At 36.2% G+C, this 20,968-nt stretch overlaps 3 protein-coding genes across 3 annotated transcripts; all 3 read right to left on the bottom strand.

Moving 5' to 3' along the window:
* Positions 1-4,666: 4,666 nt before the first annotated feature.
* Positions 4,667-7,757, bottom strand: LOC110780930 (protein FAR-RED IMPAIRED RESPONSE 1-like). Its single transcript, XM_056841374.1, has 6 exons — positions 7,544-7,757; positions 6,552-7,253; positions 5,669-6,110; positions 5,441-5,587; positions 4,807-5,323; positions 4,667-4,738 (listed from the first exon to the last, which is right to left on the bottom strand). The coding sequence occupies exons 1-6, from the start codon at positions 7,755-7,757 to the stop codon at positions 4,667-4,669; spliced, it is 2,094 nt and encodes a 697-aa protein (XP_056697352.1).
* A 3,064-nt stretch (positions 7,758-10,821) lies between these two features.
* LOC130472330 (uncharacterized) lies at positions 10,822-12,655 on the bottom strand. Its single transcript, XM_056842977.1, has 3 exons — positions 12,557-12,655; positions 11,994-12,431; positions 10,822-10,996 (listed from the first exon to the last, which is right to left on the bottom strand). Exons 1-3 carry the CDS (start codon positions 12,638-12,640, stop codon positions 10,961-10,963), a joined length of 558 nt encoding a protein of 185 aa, XP_056698955.1. The 5' UTR covers positions 12,641-12,655; the 3' UTR covers positions 10,822-10,960.
* A 4,525-nt stretch (positions 12,656-17,180) lies between these two features.
* Positions 17,181-20,729, bottom strand: LOC130471320 (uncharacterized). The gene is made up of 3 exons (XM_056841375.1): positions 18,346-20,729; positions 17,944-18,235; positions 17,181-17,678 (listed from the first exon to the last, which is right to left on the bottom strand). Exons 1-3 carry the CDS (start codon positions 20,727-20,729, stop codon positions 17,181-17,183), a joined length of 3,174 nt encoding a protein of 1,057 aa, XP_056697353.1.
* Positions 20,730-20,968: the final 239 nt, after the last annotated feature.

The following is a 20,968-nucleotide window of genomic DNA, read 5'->3' on the forward strand; positions in this document are numbered from 1 at the left end:
GGACAATGAGCAATTGGCGTACTGAGGTCATCAACATAGCAGGCAATGTGGACAAGTAAGTATATATGCAGTTTATTTGTATTCTTAATCGTGCCTGTAAAGTTTATTATTTGTTTGACTTAAAAATGTGTAAATGTGTTGTAGTAAGTCGTGCGGGGTTATAATGTTAAGCTGCATGAAGGCATGTGCGCCTCGGTTCGTGGCACAGTATGAAGTGGTAAGTATAACTTTCTCAACTTCAACTTCAACTTCAAGATTTTGGTCCAACATAGTAGTAGGACTTACATTTTTCCTGATTTTGTAGCATGATTTGGTGAAATTAAGAACGGCCTTAATGCTTGATGACTTGCTGTCGGAATACAATGACGTGAGTTACGCCATGCTTGAAGCAATGCTGCCTCGAGCTTGGACAAGGGGGGGTAGTAGTGGTTTGCCCTAAACTGGTTCTTGGATGATTTGCAGGATAATGTGGGTGATCATAGTTGTTGGATAAATTGTTATTAATTTGTAAATTTGGTAGTTGGAAGACTTTGTTGAACATTTAGGATGTATGTTGTTGGAAGACTTTAGGATAATATTGCATCATGGATAATATTGTTGTTGTTGTTGCGATTTAGGATCGATTTAGGATCATGGATAATATTGCATTTGCATCAAGAATTTGTGATCATGGATGGATTGCAGGATGAATATTTCAGGCTTGAGGATGTATTTTTTTGCAGGATGAATATTTCCAAATCTTTGCAAAATATGGCCCAAAGTCTTTGCAAAATATGGCCCAAATTATATGCAAAAAATGACCATATTCGCACCATTTTTTTCAAAAAACAGTACCAATTTTGTACCCTTCTTAACACCATAATCATACACTAAAATACCAATTTATATAACACGAATACCATTTTTTAATAATGAGAACCATTAAATGTAAATTAAGTGCAATGAGTACCATTTTTATAAAAAATAACACCATTGTTCTATTAATAAAACCATTTTTGATGACTATGTACCATATTGGAGAAAATAGTGGCACACTATTTATAAAGTAATACCATTTTTCATAAAACAATACCATGTATAAACGAGTGAAGTATGGTTTAATTTTAGAAAATGATTAGAGTGAAGTAAAGTATGGTTTAATTTTGAAATTAGGATTAATTTCTATAATTAAGAGTGTAAATATTGTATGAAATTAAGGATATGATTTAACGATTCGATTTATGATTCATATTCACATAACGATTTATGATTCAATTATACAAATGATTCAAATTTACGATTCACATAAGACTCATGGCTACTCAAGAGAACATGGTTCCCTCTAAATCATTTGAATGGGAATTTGATGGTTAATGACTCGATTTAATGGAATAATTAGGAATCATAGTTTGGAAAATAAAATATGGTGAATGACTTAATAATCAATCCAATTACAATTGCTATATTATGATTTTAATTATAAAACATAACTTTTCAAAGATAACTTAATACCATTATAGATATCTTAATACCATTGTAGATATCTTACTACCACTTTATTTAACCATAACACCACCTTTGACAACACAGTGCCACACATTTCATAAATGAATACCACTTTTACCTATTTGAATACCATTTTTATGTATTTTGAATTAAATTTGGAAATTTTGAATTAAATCATTAATTTGATATGTGGTTAATTTTAATTTTAGGGTGTGTAATTATAGGTGAGAGTTAAATCATGGATAATGATTCGTATAAAATCATGAATTGTGATTCACAATTCGATTCTACTATGTATTCAAATTAATGATTCAAATGTAGAGTTGAATAAGGTGAATGATTGATGATTCAATTCCATTCCATATTGAACTAGGATATTCGGTAATTATGTGAATAAGGATGATTGGATTCATGGTGTAATGTTTTGATTAATTAATTCGAATTATGTACGTGATGTAGTGACTTAGTGTGACTTAATGGGGTTTAGGGTTTAGGGTTTGGGGTTTGGTTTGGGGTATGGGGTTTAGGGTTTAGGGTTTAGGGTTTAGGGTTACATGGTGTAAAATTTTATTCTGTTTTTGAATGCCATTTTTGGGGATGACTGATACCATTTTTGACAATATAACACCATTCTAAATGTATGTTAAACCATTTTTCAGAAATCAATGTCATTTTTAAATTATTAAATACCATTTTAGGAATTGGTAATATTGTCAATTTTGAAGTTAGAGTTAAAATTTTTAATTTTTAATTTTGAATTTAGAGTGATATTTGAGTAAAATGGTTAATTATTTGAATATGGTTGACCCTAAGGTTGATAGATTATTCGATTTCTAATTCGGCATATGAATCAAAAATCATTCTAATGATTCGATATACGATTCGATACTTTTACTTATAAATAATGATTCGATTTCACATCATTCGTATAATGATTTGATTATGATTCGATGAATTCGATGAATTAATGATTCGATTATGAATCGATTTCACGAATGATTCAAACATGGTGACTCAAGCGAACATGGTTCCCTTTAAATCATTTGAATAAGGGTTTGTAGCTCGATTTATGTATTCGATTTATGATTCATTGTTAGTTTAAAGGACTTAATGATTAATCATAGTTTAATCTATAAAATTCATGGTTTAATAATCAATCCAATTTATAACTTTTATTTATAAATGGTTTATTTATTCAAGCGAACATGGTTTATTTATAAATTTATTTTATTTATAACTTTTCATGGATTTTATTTATAACCTTTCAAAGAATATTAAAGAATCCCATAATAAAGATAATTTAATACCATATATGTTAATTTAATACCATATATCTTTAAATGAGTACCACTTTTGTAAAAGTAATACCATTTTAATGTAAATGAATACCACTTTTTGTAATTGTGTACCATTTTTATGTAAACAAAAACCATTTTCATGCAAATGAGTATCATTTTTATGGGCCATTTATATGGGCCATGCAATATAACTTCATTTTTATGTAAATGAGTGCCATTTTATGTACACGAATGCCATTTTATGTAAATTAGTGATAAAAAACAACGTATGTTTGGATACTCCAATTTTGAATATGGGCCAATTTTGCATATGGGCCTATTTTGAATATGGGCCTTCGAAACTACGCATTAACAAAGGAAAATAAATTCACAAACAGAACAACTATTCCAATTGAGTAAATCACAAACACAACAACTATTCCAATTGAATGAATTACAAGTCCTTAACATTCGCCATTTCCTCCCAACAACATATTTTGTATAAATCTAGGAACCACCATCGTCGCCTTTGAACCACCATCGTTGCCTGAAACAGGTTGCATAGAAACACTTCCATTTTGCGTAAACGAAGGAAAATGGTTATTATAAACAATAGCAGTGTTGTTGTTGATGTTGTTTAGTGGACGAAACTGACCTACGGAGGAGGAACACCCTTGACAAGAAGACGACCCAGGATGGTACGAGTTTATAATAGGGATCGGATGGCCCATTTGAGACGGATGGCTCACCTCAGAAGGATGGACAATTTGAGAAGGATGACCTATTTGAGTAGGATGGCCCATTTGACAAGGATGGCCCATTTGAGGATGCACCATTTGAGAATGCCCCGATTGAGGAGAACCAAACGTGACATGGTCCCCAGATGGGTCTATGTAGCCATCAATATATCCATCGCTAACATATGGTCGTTGTTGTTGATATACACATCCGGGAGCTGAAACAGGCCGGGCATAGTACCTAAAGGAACCATCCAACATTTGTATACCACCAACACTTTGTACAAATTCCTGAAAACAACAGTGAAAATAAAGATCCAACTTGTCCACTTAATTTCCAACAGTGAAACAGACTACTAGACTTAATTTCTGAAAATAAAGATCCAACTGCTAAAACCAAATCAAATCAAATAAGGATCCAACTGCCAAAACCAAACCAAATCAAATCAAATCAAATCAAATCAAATCAAATAAGGAAGCTTAATTTCCAAATCAAAACCAAACCAAATCAATTCAAAACCAAACCAAATCAAATGAAATAAGAAGCTTAATTTCCAAATCAAAACCAAACTAACAGACCAACTGCCAAAACCAAATCATTACTTTGAAACTGCCAAAACCAAATCAGAGACTTAATTTCCAACTGCCAAAACCAATTCTTCTGGTTCTATTTTACTAAAATAGACTTAATTTCCAACTGGTGCTATTTTACTTAATTAACTAGCTTAATTGTTTAATTCTTCTATTTTACTTAATTAGCGTAACTGGTTCATTTCTATTTCTTAAACTACATAACTAGCATAATTAACTAGCTTAAACTATATTTCAGACGAAAGAGGAACTTGTATAATGAAAGCTTTGTAAATTACCTGTTGGGGTGGCTGGGGATGCACGAAGTTTTGTTGCGGTTGTTGTTGCTGCGGATGCACTATAAGTTGTTGCTCATCAACCTTCTTGCTCTTCCGTGGCTTCCTGGGTGATGCTGGCTTCCTCGGTGCCGCAGGCTTCCTTGGCGCCGCTGTCTTCCTCGGTGCCGCTGCCTTCCTCGGTGGAGCCTTTGGTTGAGCTGGAGGAGGACATGGAGGACAAGGAGGGGGACATGGAGGAGGAGGACATGGAGGAGGACATGGAGGACAAGGAGAAGAAGGACCGACATCATTGGTTGAGCTAGGAGTTAGAGTCTCTCTGTTCATTAGTTGTTCTTGGGTAATTGGCCGCTTCAGACGCTCGGTACATGACCTATACCGGTAACTAGTAGTCCTATGGGCCGGTCTTGGAGGTATTGGAGGATCTAACAAAGGAAAAACCTCATTGCCATTTGCTTGGACCCCATCTAGGCCCACATCTATGCTTTCAAGGCTAGGACTGCCACCAACATCATCATCATCATGACCAAAGCCACATGTTAAACCAGCTGCAATTGCATCCATTGCATCTATTCTATCATTGAAGCTTCCTGATAAACCCCGAGCAAAGCTGCCAGATAAACCTCCAACGCTTCCCGATACACCACCACCACCGGCACAACTTCCTTCATGTTCATTCGTTTGTGGGAAATCAAACACCATCGTACGTCGTACCCCAATAGGTTGTAACTGGCCAACGGATGAGGGGGTCAATTCCGTACCACCTTTCTCCAAACACACAGATGACGGGGTACCAACTACAACATCCTCATTTTGCCTTTGCCTGTCAAGCATTGAAATCTTCTCATCCAAACGCATTGCCAACAAGTGAGATATTTCAACAACAACATCCATCGACTCTTTGTAGGTAGCTGCCCTTGAAAGTAAAGGCCCAAACAACACCATTAGCTTATCGTACCTGTCAATATTAAACATTATATGTGAACAACAGATACACAATGACAACATGTACACATTATGAGGTATGTCAGCTTTAATAAAATAATAATTGTTTTAATAAAATAACAATTCTTACCTACACACAACTTCTGTCTTCAATGGGTCGTGGTACATCACCCTGACCTTCGTATGCTTCCTTTCAACATCTTTCCGCCAACGATGAAGTATGTACTTGCCAGGAATTTCAGTCTGGTTATTCAAGTCATAAACCAATATCATATGCCTACACATTATACCGTGACATTCAAAGTGCTTACAATCACAAGATGTTTCCTTGGTAACGTAATTATACGTTGCAACAAACTTCGTCTTATGCTTCGTAACAATCTCCTTCCTTGCGTGTTTAGGCTTTATCCAAACCCTATCCTCAAGCTCGTACTCTTCAACAGACTCATCCAACATTTTCTTGCTCAAACACCGCACGTACAGTACCCTACTACACTCTCTTTGGACCTCATGAAATTTGGCGTCCGTGTATAATTTCTGGAAAAGTTCCTCAGCTGGGAAACAGGTGACAATTTGCCTTAGATTTCTCGCAGTGCTCGTATCGGCCATACTTTCTTCATTTGCCCTTGCCTCCATTGCTTCACAGTAAGCCTCAACAAACTCATACAAATGAGTATGCTTGTGTACAAATTGATCAAAAAAGCTGTTTAAACTTTCAACTCGTTGGGTCGTCTTCATGCCAGCCCAAAATAAATGCTTCACATACGCAGGAACCCACATGTTCCTTTCCGCATACAACCCTGATCAGATGAATTTCACCAACAACTCAGGTAACTGATCAGTTGCAAAGATCAGGATCACTGATCAGGTAGACTGATCAAAGCACTGATCAGGAACACTGATCAGGTGCACTGATCAGGTACACTGATCAGGTACACTGATCAGGTGCACTGACCAGGTGCACTGATCAGGTGCACTGATCAAAGCACTGATCAGGAACACTGATCAGGTGCACTGATCAGGTACACTGATCAGGTGCACTGATCAGGTGCACTGATCAGTGCACTGATCAGGTGCACTGATCAGGTGCACTGATCAGGTACACTGATCAGGTGTGTGCAAAGATCAGTGGTGGTGTGTGCACAGATCAGTGGTGGTGTGCACAGATCAGTGGTGGTGTGCATCAGTTTAGATTATTTTTTTCAAATTAAATATATAATTCACAGAGACGGAGAATGTACCTTCAAGCCAATCATCATCAACCTGGTACCTCTCCATCGCTGTTGCCCAATTTAATTCAAACTCATCACATGTTAGACTATCATATATTGCGCGCTCCAAGTCTACCTTTAAATCGGGGTACTCTACATGCGTTCCAAGCTTCCTACTAAACTTCTGAAGAATGTGCCATATGCACCACCTATGACATGTATTGCTCATGGTTGTTCTCAAAGCCCTCCTCATCGCGGGATCTTGATCAGTCAATATCCCAATTGGGGCTTTACCAGCCATACATTCTAACCAATTGCCGAAAATCCACTCAAAAGTGTCACTATTTTCATGCGAAACAAGCGCACATCCAAGTAATATGCTCTGACCATGATGATTCACACCAACAAAGTTCGCAAACGGCATTTTATATTTATTGGTCAAGTACGTACTATCAAAGCAGACAACATCACCAAACTCCTCATAAGCAGCTCTACTACGAGCATCAACCCATAAAACATCCTGCAACATCCCTTTTGCATCTTGCCGGTACACGTGAAAAAAATCAGAATTATCCGCTTTCATCTTCTTAAAATAGTCAAACGTTGCCCTCGCATCACCACCACTTGTCCTTGCCTTCCTAACCTTCGCAACCACTTCATTAAGATCCTTCCGTAGGAAAGGCATTCTACCTCTACCATTCCGTTGCACCGCCATTAAGTTATAAGTTTGAGCTACAGACATACCAGATTGCGAACATACATTCGCTTGTCTCAACACATGAGGGTTTTCCCTTAAAAACTTCTTCCGGTTATAAGCAATAATCCTAGACTTACTAGGGGTGGGTGATGATTTTTATGAACCATTACTGCTCTACGTATCACCCACTCTCCTAACTTATTTACACTTGCAAATACATGTACGGGACATTGACATTTCTTAGACTTGCGTACCCCACTCCCAATTACTTCATGGAGTGAATCGGATGCCTTGCGCCTTCTTTCCGGCACACCATAGCACTCACAAGTCCACAAACAATTACGCTTCTCTTTCCCGATTCCTTTCTCTTTATCAGAACCAACCACAGATTTCACCGTACCACAACGACGGGCAATACCAAAACCCTTTTGTTTGGCATACCCCCTAAACTGTTCTTCAATCTCCTCCCAACAAGGAAACACCATACCAACCTTCAATTCAAGAACTTCCTCCTCTTCCCCGTAGGCAGTTACTACCATTCGCTTTTTTGGGTTGTGAAACAATCCTCACCACCCTCCTACAATTACATTAAAGCCAACCCCCATCACAATTACCAATCTCAACCAACCAATTCCAAACCAGAACACACACCAATATAATGCTCAAAAAAATCATCCTTTATAATCTTTTTGGAAATCTTTTTGGAAATCTTTTTGGAAATCTTACATTATTATTAATTACCATCAAATTTATAATCTTACATCATTAATTAGCATCATTTTCAAGTTCAGTATTAATTTTAATGATTAATTAATGCATTCAATCATTCATTTTAATGATTAATTCAACAATCAACAAATTCAGTAAATCAATAAATTCATACCAACAAACCAATAGATTAATACCAATCAACACATTAACCAATCGCAATAAATTTCAAATAACGTAAAACAATCAGATTGCTACAAAATAACCAATCCCTAACACATGATTGCTACAAAATCCATAAAACATCAAATATTGGAGTGAAGTGCCATTGAATGCCATTTCCAGAAACATATGAGTGCCATTTCCATGAAAAATCAATTGGATAATTTATAGAACAGATCTAGATTCATACCTCTTTGTCGGAGGAGGATTGTGGTTCATACCTCCATATGAAGTCTTCTTCTTCCTCTTCTACTTCAACCTCGCGACTACCTTCACCAATTTCGTCACCAATTTCCTCACCAATGCCCTCCATTTGCGAAATTGAGAGCAACCCCCAAATAATATCACAAACGTGGTGTTCGAAAAAAATGGTGTTCGAATATGGGTTTGATGAAGAAAAAGAGGAGAAGAAGAAGAAAAAAATGGGTTTGATTTTATTTTTTTGTATGAATTACAGTGGTGTTCGAAAATGGAGTTCTTCCGATTGGTGATGTTCGAAAATGGTGAGTCTAGCAATTGGAACCCAACACTCAGTAAGAAAGAAGACCCGGCTAGGGGTTTAATGATTGCCAACTCATCAATGCCACGTCACCATCCCGTTTTACAATTTCACTATTCCGTTATCCATTTCCCCCCAAAATTATTTCACAATTACATTTATCTTTTTTTTTTTGGGTTGGCATGTATTTGCCAATACATGCATGGCATGTATTTGGACTTCCTCTAATAAGACCCCATACATTATGTTTTTTCTTAATTATAATCACAAAAGGAAGTCAAAAAAACTTGTGTAAATAGTGTCTAAACCTCAATCGTGTCATGTAAATAACAACAGAGAAAGTATGAAATACACTCGTATGTCGGTATGTGATTCTTAATTTCGAAGGTTAGTAACGTTTGAAACAGTGAAAATACACTACAAATTCAAAACATTATTCCGTATCTCCTTTGTATTTTATTAAGTGGTGTATTTTTCATCAATCGTACTTAGTAAGTGGTACGTGCACTTTTCATTTATGAACCCTCTTGTTTTATATTTTCTTGGATCATTACCCATAGACTCACTAGTCATAATTTATACTTCCACTATGTTTTACTCCAATTGTTTAATATACACTTACCCAACATGTGTTTTTGTTTAATAAAATCAATGTAATGCATTTTCATTAAACTTCTTGTCGGTCAAAATGTAATAATGCACTACTTAATAAAATACAGAGGGAGTCGTAAACAAGAAAGTCTTAGATATAATAAGTAGTGTCCACAAAGACAATAATAAGGCTAAAATGGTAACTTCATCTCATTTAATAAGTTTGACCCTAAAAAAATCTTTACCTTTGACTTGTGTGTACCAAACTATGTTGTTTGGTACCAAATGAAAATGCAACCACGTTTGCATTGTTTTCATGGTATTAGAGCAAACATCATAGTGCAAGGCATTCTGTTGTCAAGTAAGTGTGATGCTCAACTCACTGCTTCCTGTGACAGTGATTGGGCGGTGTCCTTCCACCAAAAGATCCACATCTGGATTTTGCTTTCTCTTAGGTGACACTACTACAAAAAAAGTGGCTAAGAAACCACACCAAATAGGCCTAAGAAACCAAAAAAATGTATGGTTTATATCTCAATTGTCTCTTTGCATAAGAAACCATGATTTTGGTGTGGTTACTTATCCTTGATAAAAATAACCATGCTTGTAACATATGTGGTTTCTTTAATACAGTTTTTATTCACAATTTAAGAAGGCAAAGTAACCATTTTTTCACAAAAAAAGGTTTCTTTGATGAAAGGAAAGTCACCATTGTTGTATAAAATCTGGTTTCTTTGAGCCACACTACTAGAATTTCCGTGTTATGGCAACGCCTTTTGAGCTGATTAGCGACGCCTAAAGGCGTCGAGATAAAAGGCCTCGACGCCTGCCATCCGCGTCGAGGAATCGTTAGTCGAGAATTGGCGACACCTTATGGCGTCGAGAATGGGGACGCTCTCCGCTGTCCAGGTCATGAGTAAGGCGTCCAGAATTGCTACGCCTTACAACGTCTACTGTGTAGTGCAGCGTCGATAATGGCGACGCCTTTAGGTGTCCAGAAAATGAGAGGTGCGTCGTGATTCTCGACGCCTTAAATCGTTGTAATGGTTTTTTAGGCGTCGAGAAACATAAATTAAACCTAGATTGAAAAAATTTGTCGACGCCCTTTTGGGTCCTTATTCTAGACATCATTTGTCATCCACATTGTTCTTGACGCTTTTCTGCGACATCACAAAGAGTTATGGCGGGAAATTTAAAACATAAATAATGTAAAACAATCACAACGACATCATAACGTGTCCACAATTTTTTTGTAAGCTTTTTTCACCTGTACATATATATATATATATATATATATATATATATATATATATATATATATATATATATATATATATATATATATATATATATATATATATATTGATCTTCACTTCATCGAACAATGTACGTAACATATTTTTTTGGCAAATAATAAAATTTTATTAATCACCAATATAATAAGCTAATTAAGTACGTAGTTAATATTAAAATCCATACTATCTAGAATGTATAAATAAGTACGTTACAAATCCATAGTACGTACATTGATATTACTAATTAAGTCTAGAAAAACTAAAATTCATGGTAATTAAAAGGAAAAAAAAGCCTAAAATAACTAACTAGGATTGTTCCTAGACGATGGTTCATAGTACAGTAGATAATAAAGACTAAAATAACTAGCTAGCTATACAGACGATTGTTCGTAGTAGCTAATATGAAGCTCAAGTGTCTCAGGCTGGTTCATTCTTTTGTTGCTCCTTTATCACGTTGGACAACCTTCAAAACAAAATAAAGAATAATAATAAGTAAAAATAAAATATACCAAAGCTCATATGAGGCCCCTCCGCCCCTAATAAAGTTACAACACAATTATTAACTATAAACATATTATTTATTTATTTATTTGGTAATAAGACATACTCCGTGTTTTTATTACACATAAGCAAACGCAAAACACTAGCCAAACAACACAAAGGCAGTTAAACTGCAGTGGACACAACAGAGTACAGCAGGAGAGCACGCAGCAGAGCACATTAGTAGAGCACGCAGCAGAACACGCAGCAGGGGCTGAAGAATACAAGGCTGAAGATGATGGAAGTTCAGAACACAATGCATCTGATGACGGTTATGACGACTACTGGTAGCTAGGAAACTTGAGATTGTTAATGATTAAAAGATAATTTCAATTGTTACTGAGTCTCCTAAGTTAGAGGCCGGGGAAGTTGAAGATCTGGAATGCATTTGTTAAATTCTGTTTTTTTAGATCAATATTTATAGGTATTTTGAGATATGCTGATGTTTTGAGACTATTTAAGCTTACAATGCAGCAGATAAGCAGACACAATGCAGCAGATAAGCAAGCAGCAATGTGGATTAAGCAGTCAGCAGAGCAAGAATTTTGTTAGTAGTAGAGCACAGCAACAACAAAGATACAATGCAGCAAATAAGCAGACACAATGCAACAACTGCACTACAGGCAGAACTGCAGACCTGCAGTAAGCCCTGGCAGCTTGCACAGCAGGTACATATATGCACAAGGCGTCGAGACAACATCAAACTTTCTTGTGACTGAATGTACTCTGGATACAAATAACAATATATCTTTATGATGCAGGACAAATGCAGATGGATGCAGCCAACTTCATGACTGAATGAATGCGCGCAGGGACAAATTTTGTGCATGACTGAATGTTTGTGCATCCAAATAATTGTCTTGCCAAGCAACATATAACATGTTAAAAGAGTTCAAATGATAAGAGATTAGAATATATACCCTTTGGTGTGCCATGCCCAAGACTTGCTGTGCTAAACTTAGAGCTTCTGTAGAAGCAGTTCCTGTACGAACTTGACCTACGAATTGAGAAAATTGTCCAATAAAAGTTGTAAGCAGAAAATTATTCTCTTTCACTTGGGCTTGCAGCTTTTCATTTTCCTTCTCAAGCTTTTCATTTTTCTTGCTGAGAGCTGACACTTCTTCTTTCACACTTTCCATCACCACGGTCCTCTCTCGAACTTTCCCATACCCTTTCTTCCTTAGCACACCATGCACCCCATAAACGTCGCTCTTTCGAACTCCAAGTCCGTACCCTACAGGGCGTTCGGGAATCTTTCCACCATGCATAGTGTCCTCAAAAGCTGCATTTTCAAGTTCTTGTTCAGATTTAGAAGGATCTACTGTCCTCAACGTTTCCATCTTAGCCTTTGCATCATCCTATACAACAATTTAGGATAACAGTATAAACAAATTAAGAAGCAGACCCATATTGGTTTATCAATCACCTATCTTTTTCATAACAAAAGTAGCTTAATTAATCTATTAAATTTGAATGTTTATACCACAAAATCTTCAGTGACTGTGCCTGGAAGAAAGGTCCCGTCCTTGCCGCGATGAGACTTTACCCAAAGGGCTAATAAGCTCATTTTTTTTCCATGCTCATCTTCCTATATATGAATAGCAATGTAAAAAGTATTAAAGAAAATCTGAAAAGATGTGATGCATATATTTAACCAACACAAAATATGTGAGAAGCAAAAGCATATAAGTCCATTCATACATAATCAGCTTGTTGGTTCGCATAGCTGTCAGAACCCGATCTATGAAATTGATTTTGAGATGCCCGTGCAGCCTTTCCACATTCTGATGCTCTCTGCAGTCATATTCAAAGAGATATATTAAGAAATAATCAAGTTCCAGGATCTGTAGTGCTTGTATTTTGTTGGGTTTCAAATTTGTTCTGTTACCATTGAAATCTTCTCACTCTGTACAGTATGATATTGGCTATCTTCTCAAGTGTTTTTGTTGGATTGTATGGTTCAATCGTTGTCTATCAGGTATATCAACTATACTACCAAAGTAATTTCTCTGTCAATAATATGTTATTTGCCACTGTTTTTGTTACTTGTTGATTTTTTGTCCGGAGTTCCATATATTGATCAAACTAAATTAATGGCAGCTAGGCCCCGATACAGAAAGAAATTGTGTATATGTATTTGAATAGCTAATTTGGCTACTGTTGAAAATACATAAGAAGTAAAAGACGCAGACTAAGTGAAAAGAAAAAACAGCTAGCTCCACTGCATACAAATACAGAATAAAAAAGCAGACGTAGTCAGGTTTGGAGGCAATGGTGCTACAAAATATGTTCTCTCTTAATCGAACTCCCGAAAAGTAACCAGTAAACAAAGTTGGAAATAAATATTTCCATTTAAACAAGGTTATGTTTTACCAAGCAATACATGATCAATGATTGAAAGAAGCAATTAAGAGAAGCTCCATTAACATAAAAAGAGAATGGCTTCAAGGACATTGACAACTGACAATATAACAGGTATACTTAATAAACCACTCAAAAGTTCAGTTTACCAAGTACTTTCAAAATAAGAGTAGCACAAGGAACCAAGTTTTCAACATGCCAAGAGAGAACTAAAAACAAGAATATACAAGCAGTATACTTGTTGGATTTCAAAACAAACATGCTTAGTGTAACTATGACTGATTTTAAATTCAGTATCCCAAAAAAGTGAAAAAAACTAGCACTTAAGCTCAACCAACTGTCAGGACATATACTTAAGCAGATCAATTCATGGTACTTACTTGCCCTTCATCCGAAGCCCAGTACTTAACCAACTTTCTCCATTGAGTACTGGTAATTCCATGTCTTGGCACAATATCGCACATCTCAGCAAGTGTTTTCTCATCTGGTTTGTAGTATCTCACCTTAAGAGAGTGTTTATACTGCCTCCAACTTTTATTGGAGCGCTTGAGGATTTGTTTGTTATATTCCGGATGAGCGGGAATAACAAAGCGTTCCTTCGAGAAAAGCATTTACAAAATCAGAATTTTTATGCTATTGAAATAAAATAAACTTCTAGAAAAGCGAATAAAGACTTGAACTTACTCTTATTTCTTCTACCATCTTAGCTTTTGAATCTTTGTCGATATCAGACCAATCCCCTTCTCCAAGTGGACAGTAGGTCTCTACCTTTACAATACTACCAATGAATCTGACCAACATTTGTCCACCTTTCCTAAGCGGTTGGTAAAGGTCATTGAATTCAACATAGTACTGCACGCCATTGTTACTCCAGAGGTCGATGGTTTGAATAGAACCACTCACCAGTTTAACATTTCCCTTAGCATCTGCATAAAAAAAAAGAATAAGTAACATATATACTATGTATGTGTATATATATATATATATATAGAAGATTACAAGAACAAGACGTATATTCAGCAACATAAGGGCAGAATATAACATAACAGGTATACTGGTGATTCTTTTGGAAGCATTCGGTTTAGTTTTGGTGGGGTTGTATCATATTTGCATTTACGTCATAATAAAACGTATTCTCCGTTTCATGATATTATAATATGAACGAAGATTAATGCTGATGCAAATGATTTCAAACGAAGATTAATGCATTTCAGAACTGATGCACATGAATGAAGATTAAGGCAGATGCAACAGTTGTGAAAATGGATAAATTGCAGTTGGTACTTGCAGCCTCTGTACTGGAAGAGGTTGGTAATTGCAGCCTCTATGATTACTCATCAGTTGTGACTATGCTAAAGAAGTGTGGACTGCTGTACTGCACACACTTTCAGTCAGATAACAGTTGTGAAAATAGATAAATAGCAAGGATCGCAATACAACGTATTCTCAGTTTGAATATGAGAGAGTGAGATAAGTCAGATAATAGTTGTGAAAATGGATAAATATCAAGGATATTGCTAGTGACTTACCAATGGTCAAAACCTCCTCCTTGTCATCAAAATCTATAGTTACAGGCCAATCCGGATATGACTTCACCCTTAGGGACTTCGATTTTGTTGAGTTCTCTTTTGGTTCTTCACTATTGTTCTGCTGTTGATTGGTCTGAGAAACTCTTGAAGATGTTTTAATATGACTAGGTGGGATAATAGGTGTCATATTGGGTGGCATATAAGGTGAGATATGACTAGCAGGCGAGATATTAGGTGGGACACGACCAGAGGAAGTAGCATGATATTTTTGTGATTTTGATGTAGGGTATTTCTGTGATTTGGTTGTGTTAGAAGGTGGGATACTAGTTGGAACTTCAGGTGAAGTCTTGGATGAAATCTTGGGTTGAACTGAATCTCTAGTTGCTTCCATAAGTGAACTTGATGTTGATCCAGTAGGTGGATTTTTCCATATAGCTCCAAGTATGTCATCGGTTTGCAGTGCACTTTTTGAAGTACTCGAACATGGAGGTGTAACCACTGATTTTACGGTACCTTGTGGAGAAAATGGTCCAAATTTGACAACGGTAGTAGGAACCTGAGATGATTGTGGTTGAGTAACATGCTTCTTGGTTGGTAGTGATGCATCTCCACTCAAAGATGAGGTATGTGCGGTAGCTGGACCACGTGTACCATCTATTTCAGCAGGTCTAACCCTCTTGCGATAAGTCATATCTATATAGCACTGCAAGACAAGTCACATAACAAAACCAAACAGGCATACTCATTAGTTGCAAACGTAATCAGATTTCAAATTTTCAAGAGCTTTGACAGTCAGCACATACTGTAAACTGGAATACAGGCAAGTAAGCTGGAAGGCATCTGAATCTAAAAAAAAAATTAAACCCGAGAATTATACTGTAAACTGGAATACAGGAAAATGCAAATACTTAGAATCCGAGCCTCTTTTAGGTTGTTGATAAGAAACCTGCATAAAACTGCTAATTCGATCTGTGAATAACTGAACATAAAAGATTAAAATCTGATGCATGTATTCCTAGTCATCTGTGAATTGAGTTTCACTCAAGGTTGATTTGTTTCTTCTATCCTGAACAGATTAAAGCATTGCATTTCCAATTTATTTTACAAATTTTTTCGGTAGATTAAAAAAATCCAGTAGGTTTTTACTGAATTGGGCTCCAATTAATCTGAATTTGGGCATCAGATTCTGGGAATTACCTGGGAAGTTGTTGGAGATTGATTACCATTGCAGTTCAACTGTCTCAGATTAATTTATACTTTTACTTTTGAAGGGGTTGTGGTCACAGATTCAAAAACCTGGTTTTATTACTACATGTAGTTATTCCTAAGCATTGTTTCACAGTTCTGTTACTAGGAGCACAAGTAGCAATAAATGTCACAACAGCACACAGGCCAACCTAAAACAGGCCAGCAGCAGGCAGCAAAGCAGAAGAGCATGGACAACAGACACTCATTGCAGACAGCACAGAACCACAATCAACGCCTCAATTACAGGTTGATAGTTTAACCACTAGCACAAAGAAGACACAAAGCAGCACAAAACAGTCAATCAAACAGCACAAAGCAGACACAAAGCAGCACAAAATAGTCTCGTTGGACTGAAAGGGGTAATAAAGTACTCACAATTCACCAAACGAGGCTAGCAATATGGTAGCATTCAGAAATTGCTCAAGGTACAAAAATAACCGAAACCAGACACAAAGCAGCAGTGTTGACAACTATAAAAAGACTAGCAAGGATCACAAATACCAACAGTATGCAAAAAAAATTTGATAGTGGTCATGAAGTAATGTTCAGATTCATTACCAAGCAGCAATTGCACTCGGTCGCTTAGCTTGTCAGGTCAGTAGGTCACTAGGGTAACAACCTCAATTTCCTGAGAAAGAAAAACGATCATGGTTATTAGCAATCACTTCTAAAAGAATATTATACTAGTACCCTGTTCATTATTTGATTCAGTGGAAATTTTATGAAACAAAATAATATGCAATATGGTAGAAGATTTAAATTACCAACCCTAAACTATTATGCTTTGTTAATGTAAAAACGCAATATACAACATGCAATATAAATATGACTTATAACCGAAATGAGTATAACTAAATGAAATCTCATATAACACGTGAATAGAAGTTTATAACTCAAATCCAAAAGAAAATAATACACATAAACTTTGATAAAGAATTCCATACACCCAAAACACTATTATCCTAGAAGCTACTCATCATCATTATCATCATCGTCGGGTATATCAAACAAGTCCCTAGGCTTAGTCTTAATAACATGAAACCATCCTTTTTGTATCTCATCCTCAATGTAAAAAACTTGTTTTGCTTGAGAAGAGAAAATGAATGGATCATCTTCCAGATTTTGACCAGTGTGCATCAACTTCGAGAAATTGACACGAACTCTGCCACTCGGGTATGTTTTGAAACCCCTACGTATATCAGCCCAATCACAACGGAACATTAGAACCTTGAAAGAACCATAATAATCAAGTTCTAATATTTCTTTAAGCTTTCCATAATACTCTTGGCCTTCAGCTTCTACCATAATTCCAGAATTTTGTGTCTTTCGAGATCTCTCACGATCCACGGTGTCAAATTTATAGCCATTAATAATAACGCTTTTCATCCTTTTGCTGCGATTGCTTAAACCACCGGCCAAGGCTTTTCTCAATTTCCCTTCTTTTGTGCTATCATCTAGGTTATTTGCCTATAATTCGAAAAAACTAAGTTAAACTCAAATGGTATATAAAATAAAAAAAGGAAACTCTAGACTTAGAAGCATATAACCTGGTTTTGCAACCAATCAGAAAATTCATAGATTATCCATTGATTTTCATGACCTGCTCCGACTTGACTCTCTCGCCGTTTTTGATGTATGAAGGCACTTTAGAGATTGAGAAAATTGAGTTATTAAAATCGTAATAATTAATATGGTCAAAAAAATTAATCCATAAAGCTACTTACTCAAGCACCGGTTTCATCTCATCTGAATGAAGCAAAACATAGCGATGTGCTTGCTTTAAACTTTTGTCATCCAGACGGACATTTTCTTTCATCCCAACTACACGACCACCTGAGTAGTATAAATAGTTATTGATGTCTGGAACACCATCTTCGTTCCTCTTGGGTCTGTTGAATATGGTCTCAACACTTTCTAAGTATCTCGAACAAAATGCAATCGTCTCCCATAAAAGGTACCCTTCTGCTATAGATCCTTCTGGTTTCGCTTTATTGCTTACATGAGATTTCAAAAAGGCCAAGTACCTTGAAATATATTGAACAAAATTGTGAACGTGAAAGAATAAGACAAGTATTTTGTGATGTATTCTTATTTTAAAGTTATTAAAAAAAATATTAAAGTTTAAGATATTGACCTCTCAATGGGATACATCCACCTATAGTGAACAGGTCCGCCGAGTTTGACCTCATCCACTAAATGAATTAGTAGATGCACCATGATTGTGAAAAATGTTGGCAGAAACTCTTTCTCCATCTTACAAAGAGTCAACACAAGCTTTGACTGAATGGTGTCTAATTCATTTCTATCAATAGAAGTTGAGCATATCTTCTTGAAAAAGTCTGACAATTCATCAAGCAAATCAATTACTTTTGTGGCATTCGATGCCCTTAAAGCAACAGGAAGGATATCCTGCATAAGGACATGATTGTCATGGCTTTTCAGATTAATAAGTTTACGCTGCTTCATATTCACACACTTTTGCAAATTAGATCCATATCCATCAGGAACTTTAAGCTTTTGTAGGACATTTAAAAACCGTTCTTTCTCTTCTTTAGACATGGTGTATGCAGCCGAGGGCAAATAGTCCTTAACACGATTTGGATGAGATTGAGGCCAAAGATGAGATTTTATGTTCCGTGCTTGAAGGGCCAACCTAGAATTCTTATCATCTCTACTCTTCTCCATATCTAAAAGAGTTCCTAAGAAATTGTCGCATACATTCTTCTCAATGTGCATAACATCTAAATTATGTCTAAGAGGATTATATTCCCAATATTCTAATTCAAAAAGTTTACTTTTCTTTTTCCATAGAGCCTTATCAACATCATCTTGACCATCATCATCTTCTTCAATTTCATCATTGTCTAGTCTCCCTCTTTTTTTAGAAACAATTTTTGACTTTCCATAAACATACTTAACTCTTTCTTGTTGCTTCAGAATTTCTGTCCCGCTTAAAGGAACAGGAGCAAAACCATGTTCCTCTTTCCCATCAAATAAGTTGGCTTGAGAACGATAAGGATGATCAGCTGGTAACCATTTTCGAGCTACAGGGTAGACAATTTTACCACCAAAACTATACGCACAACCAGAATCGGCACAAGAAGGGCAAGCTTTATAACCTTTTGTACTCCAACCCGACAACATAGCATATGCTGGAAAGTCATTTATAGTGGAGTGCAAAGCTGCTCGCATTTTGAAACTTTTTCCGCTATGAGCATCAAAGGCATCTACACCTTCCCACAACAATTTTAGCTCATGGATTAGTGGTTGCAAGTACACATCAATATCCATACCGGGACCAGACTTACCAGGGATGATCAAAGACAAAATGAATGACGTTGACTTCATACAAAGCCATGGTGGCAAATTATAAGGAATTAGGATCACTGGCCATGTACTGTAACTAGTATTCATCAAACGATATGGATTAAAACCATCACTTGCTAGACCCAATCTTACACTACGAGGGTCTTTGGCAAATTCCTCATATCTTTGATCAAATTTTTTCCAAGCTTCACCATCTGCCGGGTGACTTATGATCTTTTCATCCTTGCGGTCAAAATGCCATCTCATGTCCTCTGCTGTTTTAGATGACATGTAAAGCCTCTTTAGTCTAGGGATGAGAGGAAAATACCGCATTACTTTAGCTGGAACGCCCTTCTTACGTGTTTTTATAACATTCTCACTTGTATCACCCTCATTTCCGTTCACATTTCTCCACCTTGATGTGTGACAGATATGACACTCATTTTTTTCTGCAAATTCACCCCAATATAAAATGCAATCATTTGGACATGCATGGATTTTCTCGTAACTCAATCCCAAATCCTTTATTATCTTCATGCCTTCATAATACGATGACGGAAACTCCATAATAATAGGAAATGCGTCTAATAGAAGCTCAAGCAACTTATTAAATGACGCAGCTGACCAATGAAACATACACTTGAGGTGAAACAAGTGCAATAGAAATGACAATTTTGAGAAAGTAGTACACCCCTCGTATAAACCCTCATCAGAAGCTTCCCTTAGTCGTTTATATTTTGCCTCTTCTTCATTGGTGTTGGTTGATGGAAACTCATCATCTTCCTCAGGATCAAAATTTAACTCTTCATGCATGTTATACGGATCTTCATCTTCAAAATTTGCTTCACTTAATGATGGGTCTTGGGATTCGTTGGTGGGTTGTGCAGTATTGTCAACCCTAAAAGCTGCTGCTAATAACCCATCAATATCATCTCGACCTACTACCTTTGCTTGATCACTAGGGATCTCTATGGTATTACTCTCTTCATCTTTACAATGGAAAACCCATTGTCTATAGTTCTTATAAAAACCGTAAAATAAAATGTGTCCTCCTACCTCTTCTAAGGGATATGAGTTATTCAACTTGCATTTATTACATGGGCATCGAGTCATTCCCTCTAAAAGAGTCTCCTTAGCAACCTCTAAAAATTTCATGCAACCATTATAATAACCGGCAGTCCCTTTTCGTAAATCAATCCAACTAGTATCCATGTCTACAAAAAAAATTAAAAAACAAAACATAATAAAAAAGGACCCTTGTAGGGAAAAAAAGCCTTTCAACCGGATTATATTGTTGGAAGTTAGTAAGCTCGCAATAAAAGGAAAGAATTCACAGGTTTTTACACGTTTTTTCAGACTTGCAGATAATAACAAAAGGTTATGTCCTATGAACGCTTTTAGTAATCTCTCTTATAAACACTTTCAAAACATACTACACCTCGCTTTGCATA

This window comes from Spinacia oleracea, chromosome 4, assembly GCF_020520425.1.
Source record: "Spinacia oleracea cultivar Varoflay chromosome 4, BTI_SOV_V1, whole genome shotgun sequence".
Classification (NCBI taxonomy): domain Eukaryota; kingdom Viridiplantae; phylum Streptophyta; class Magnoliopsida; order Caryophyllales; family Amaranthaceae; genus Spinacia; species Spinacia oleracea.

What these genes read in the sequence shown, in the direction of transcription:
- LOC130472330 (XM_056842977.1), bottom strand. Translation starts at nt 12,640, where the DNA reads ATGAGCTTATTAGCCCTTTGGGTAAAGTCTCATCGCGGCAAGGACGGG. An exon ending in CAGTCACTGAAGATTTTGTG is followed by an intron (nt 12,432 to 12,556) that starts GTATAAACATTC and finishes ATTGTTGTATAG; the next exon opens with GATGATGCAAAGGCTAAGAT. An exon ending in TGGGCATGGCACACCAAAGG is followed by an intron (nt 10,997 to 11,993) that starts GTATATATTCTA and finishes TTTGTTTTGAAG; the next exon opens with GTTGTCCAACGTGATAAAGG.
- LOC130471320 (XM_056841375.1), bottom strand. Translation starts at nt 20,729, where the DNA reads ATGGATACTAGTTGGATTGATTTACGAAAAGGGACTGCCGGTTATTAT. An exon ending in TGGATGTATCCCATTGAGAG is followed by an intron (nt 18,236 to 18,345) that starts GTCAATATCTTA and finishes ATATATTTCAAG; the next exon opens with GTACTTGGCCTTTTTGAAAT. An exon ending in ATTCAGATGAGATGAAACCG is followed by an intron (nt 17,679 to 17,943) that starts GTGCTTGAGTAA and finishes TTCGAATTATAG; the next exon opens with GCAAATAACCTAGATGATAG.
- LOC110780930 (XM_056841374.1), bottom strand. Translation starts at nt 7,757, where the DNA reads ATGGTAGTAACTGCCTACGGGGAAGAGGAGGAAGTTCTTGAATTGAAG. An exon ending in GTTACGAAGCATAAGACGAA is followed by an intron (nt 5,588 to 5,668) that starts GTTTGTTGCAAC and finishes TATAATGTGTAG; the next exon opens with GCATATGATATTGGTTTATG. An exon ending in TCCAAGCAAATGGCAATGAG is followed by an intron (nt 4,739 to 4,806) that starts GTTTTTCCTTTG and finishes TTACCGGTATAG; the next exon opens with GTCATGTACCGAGCGTCTGA.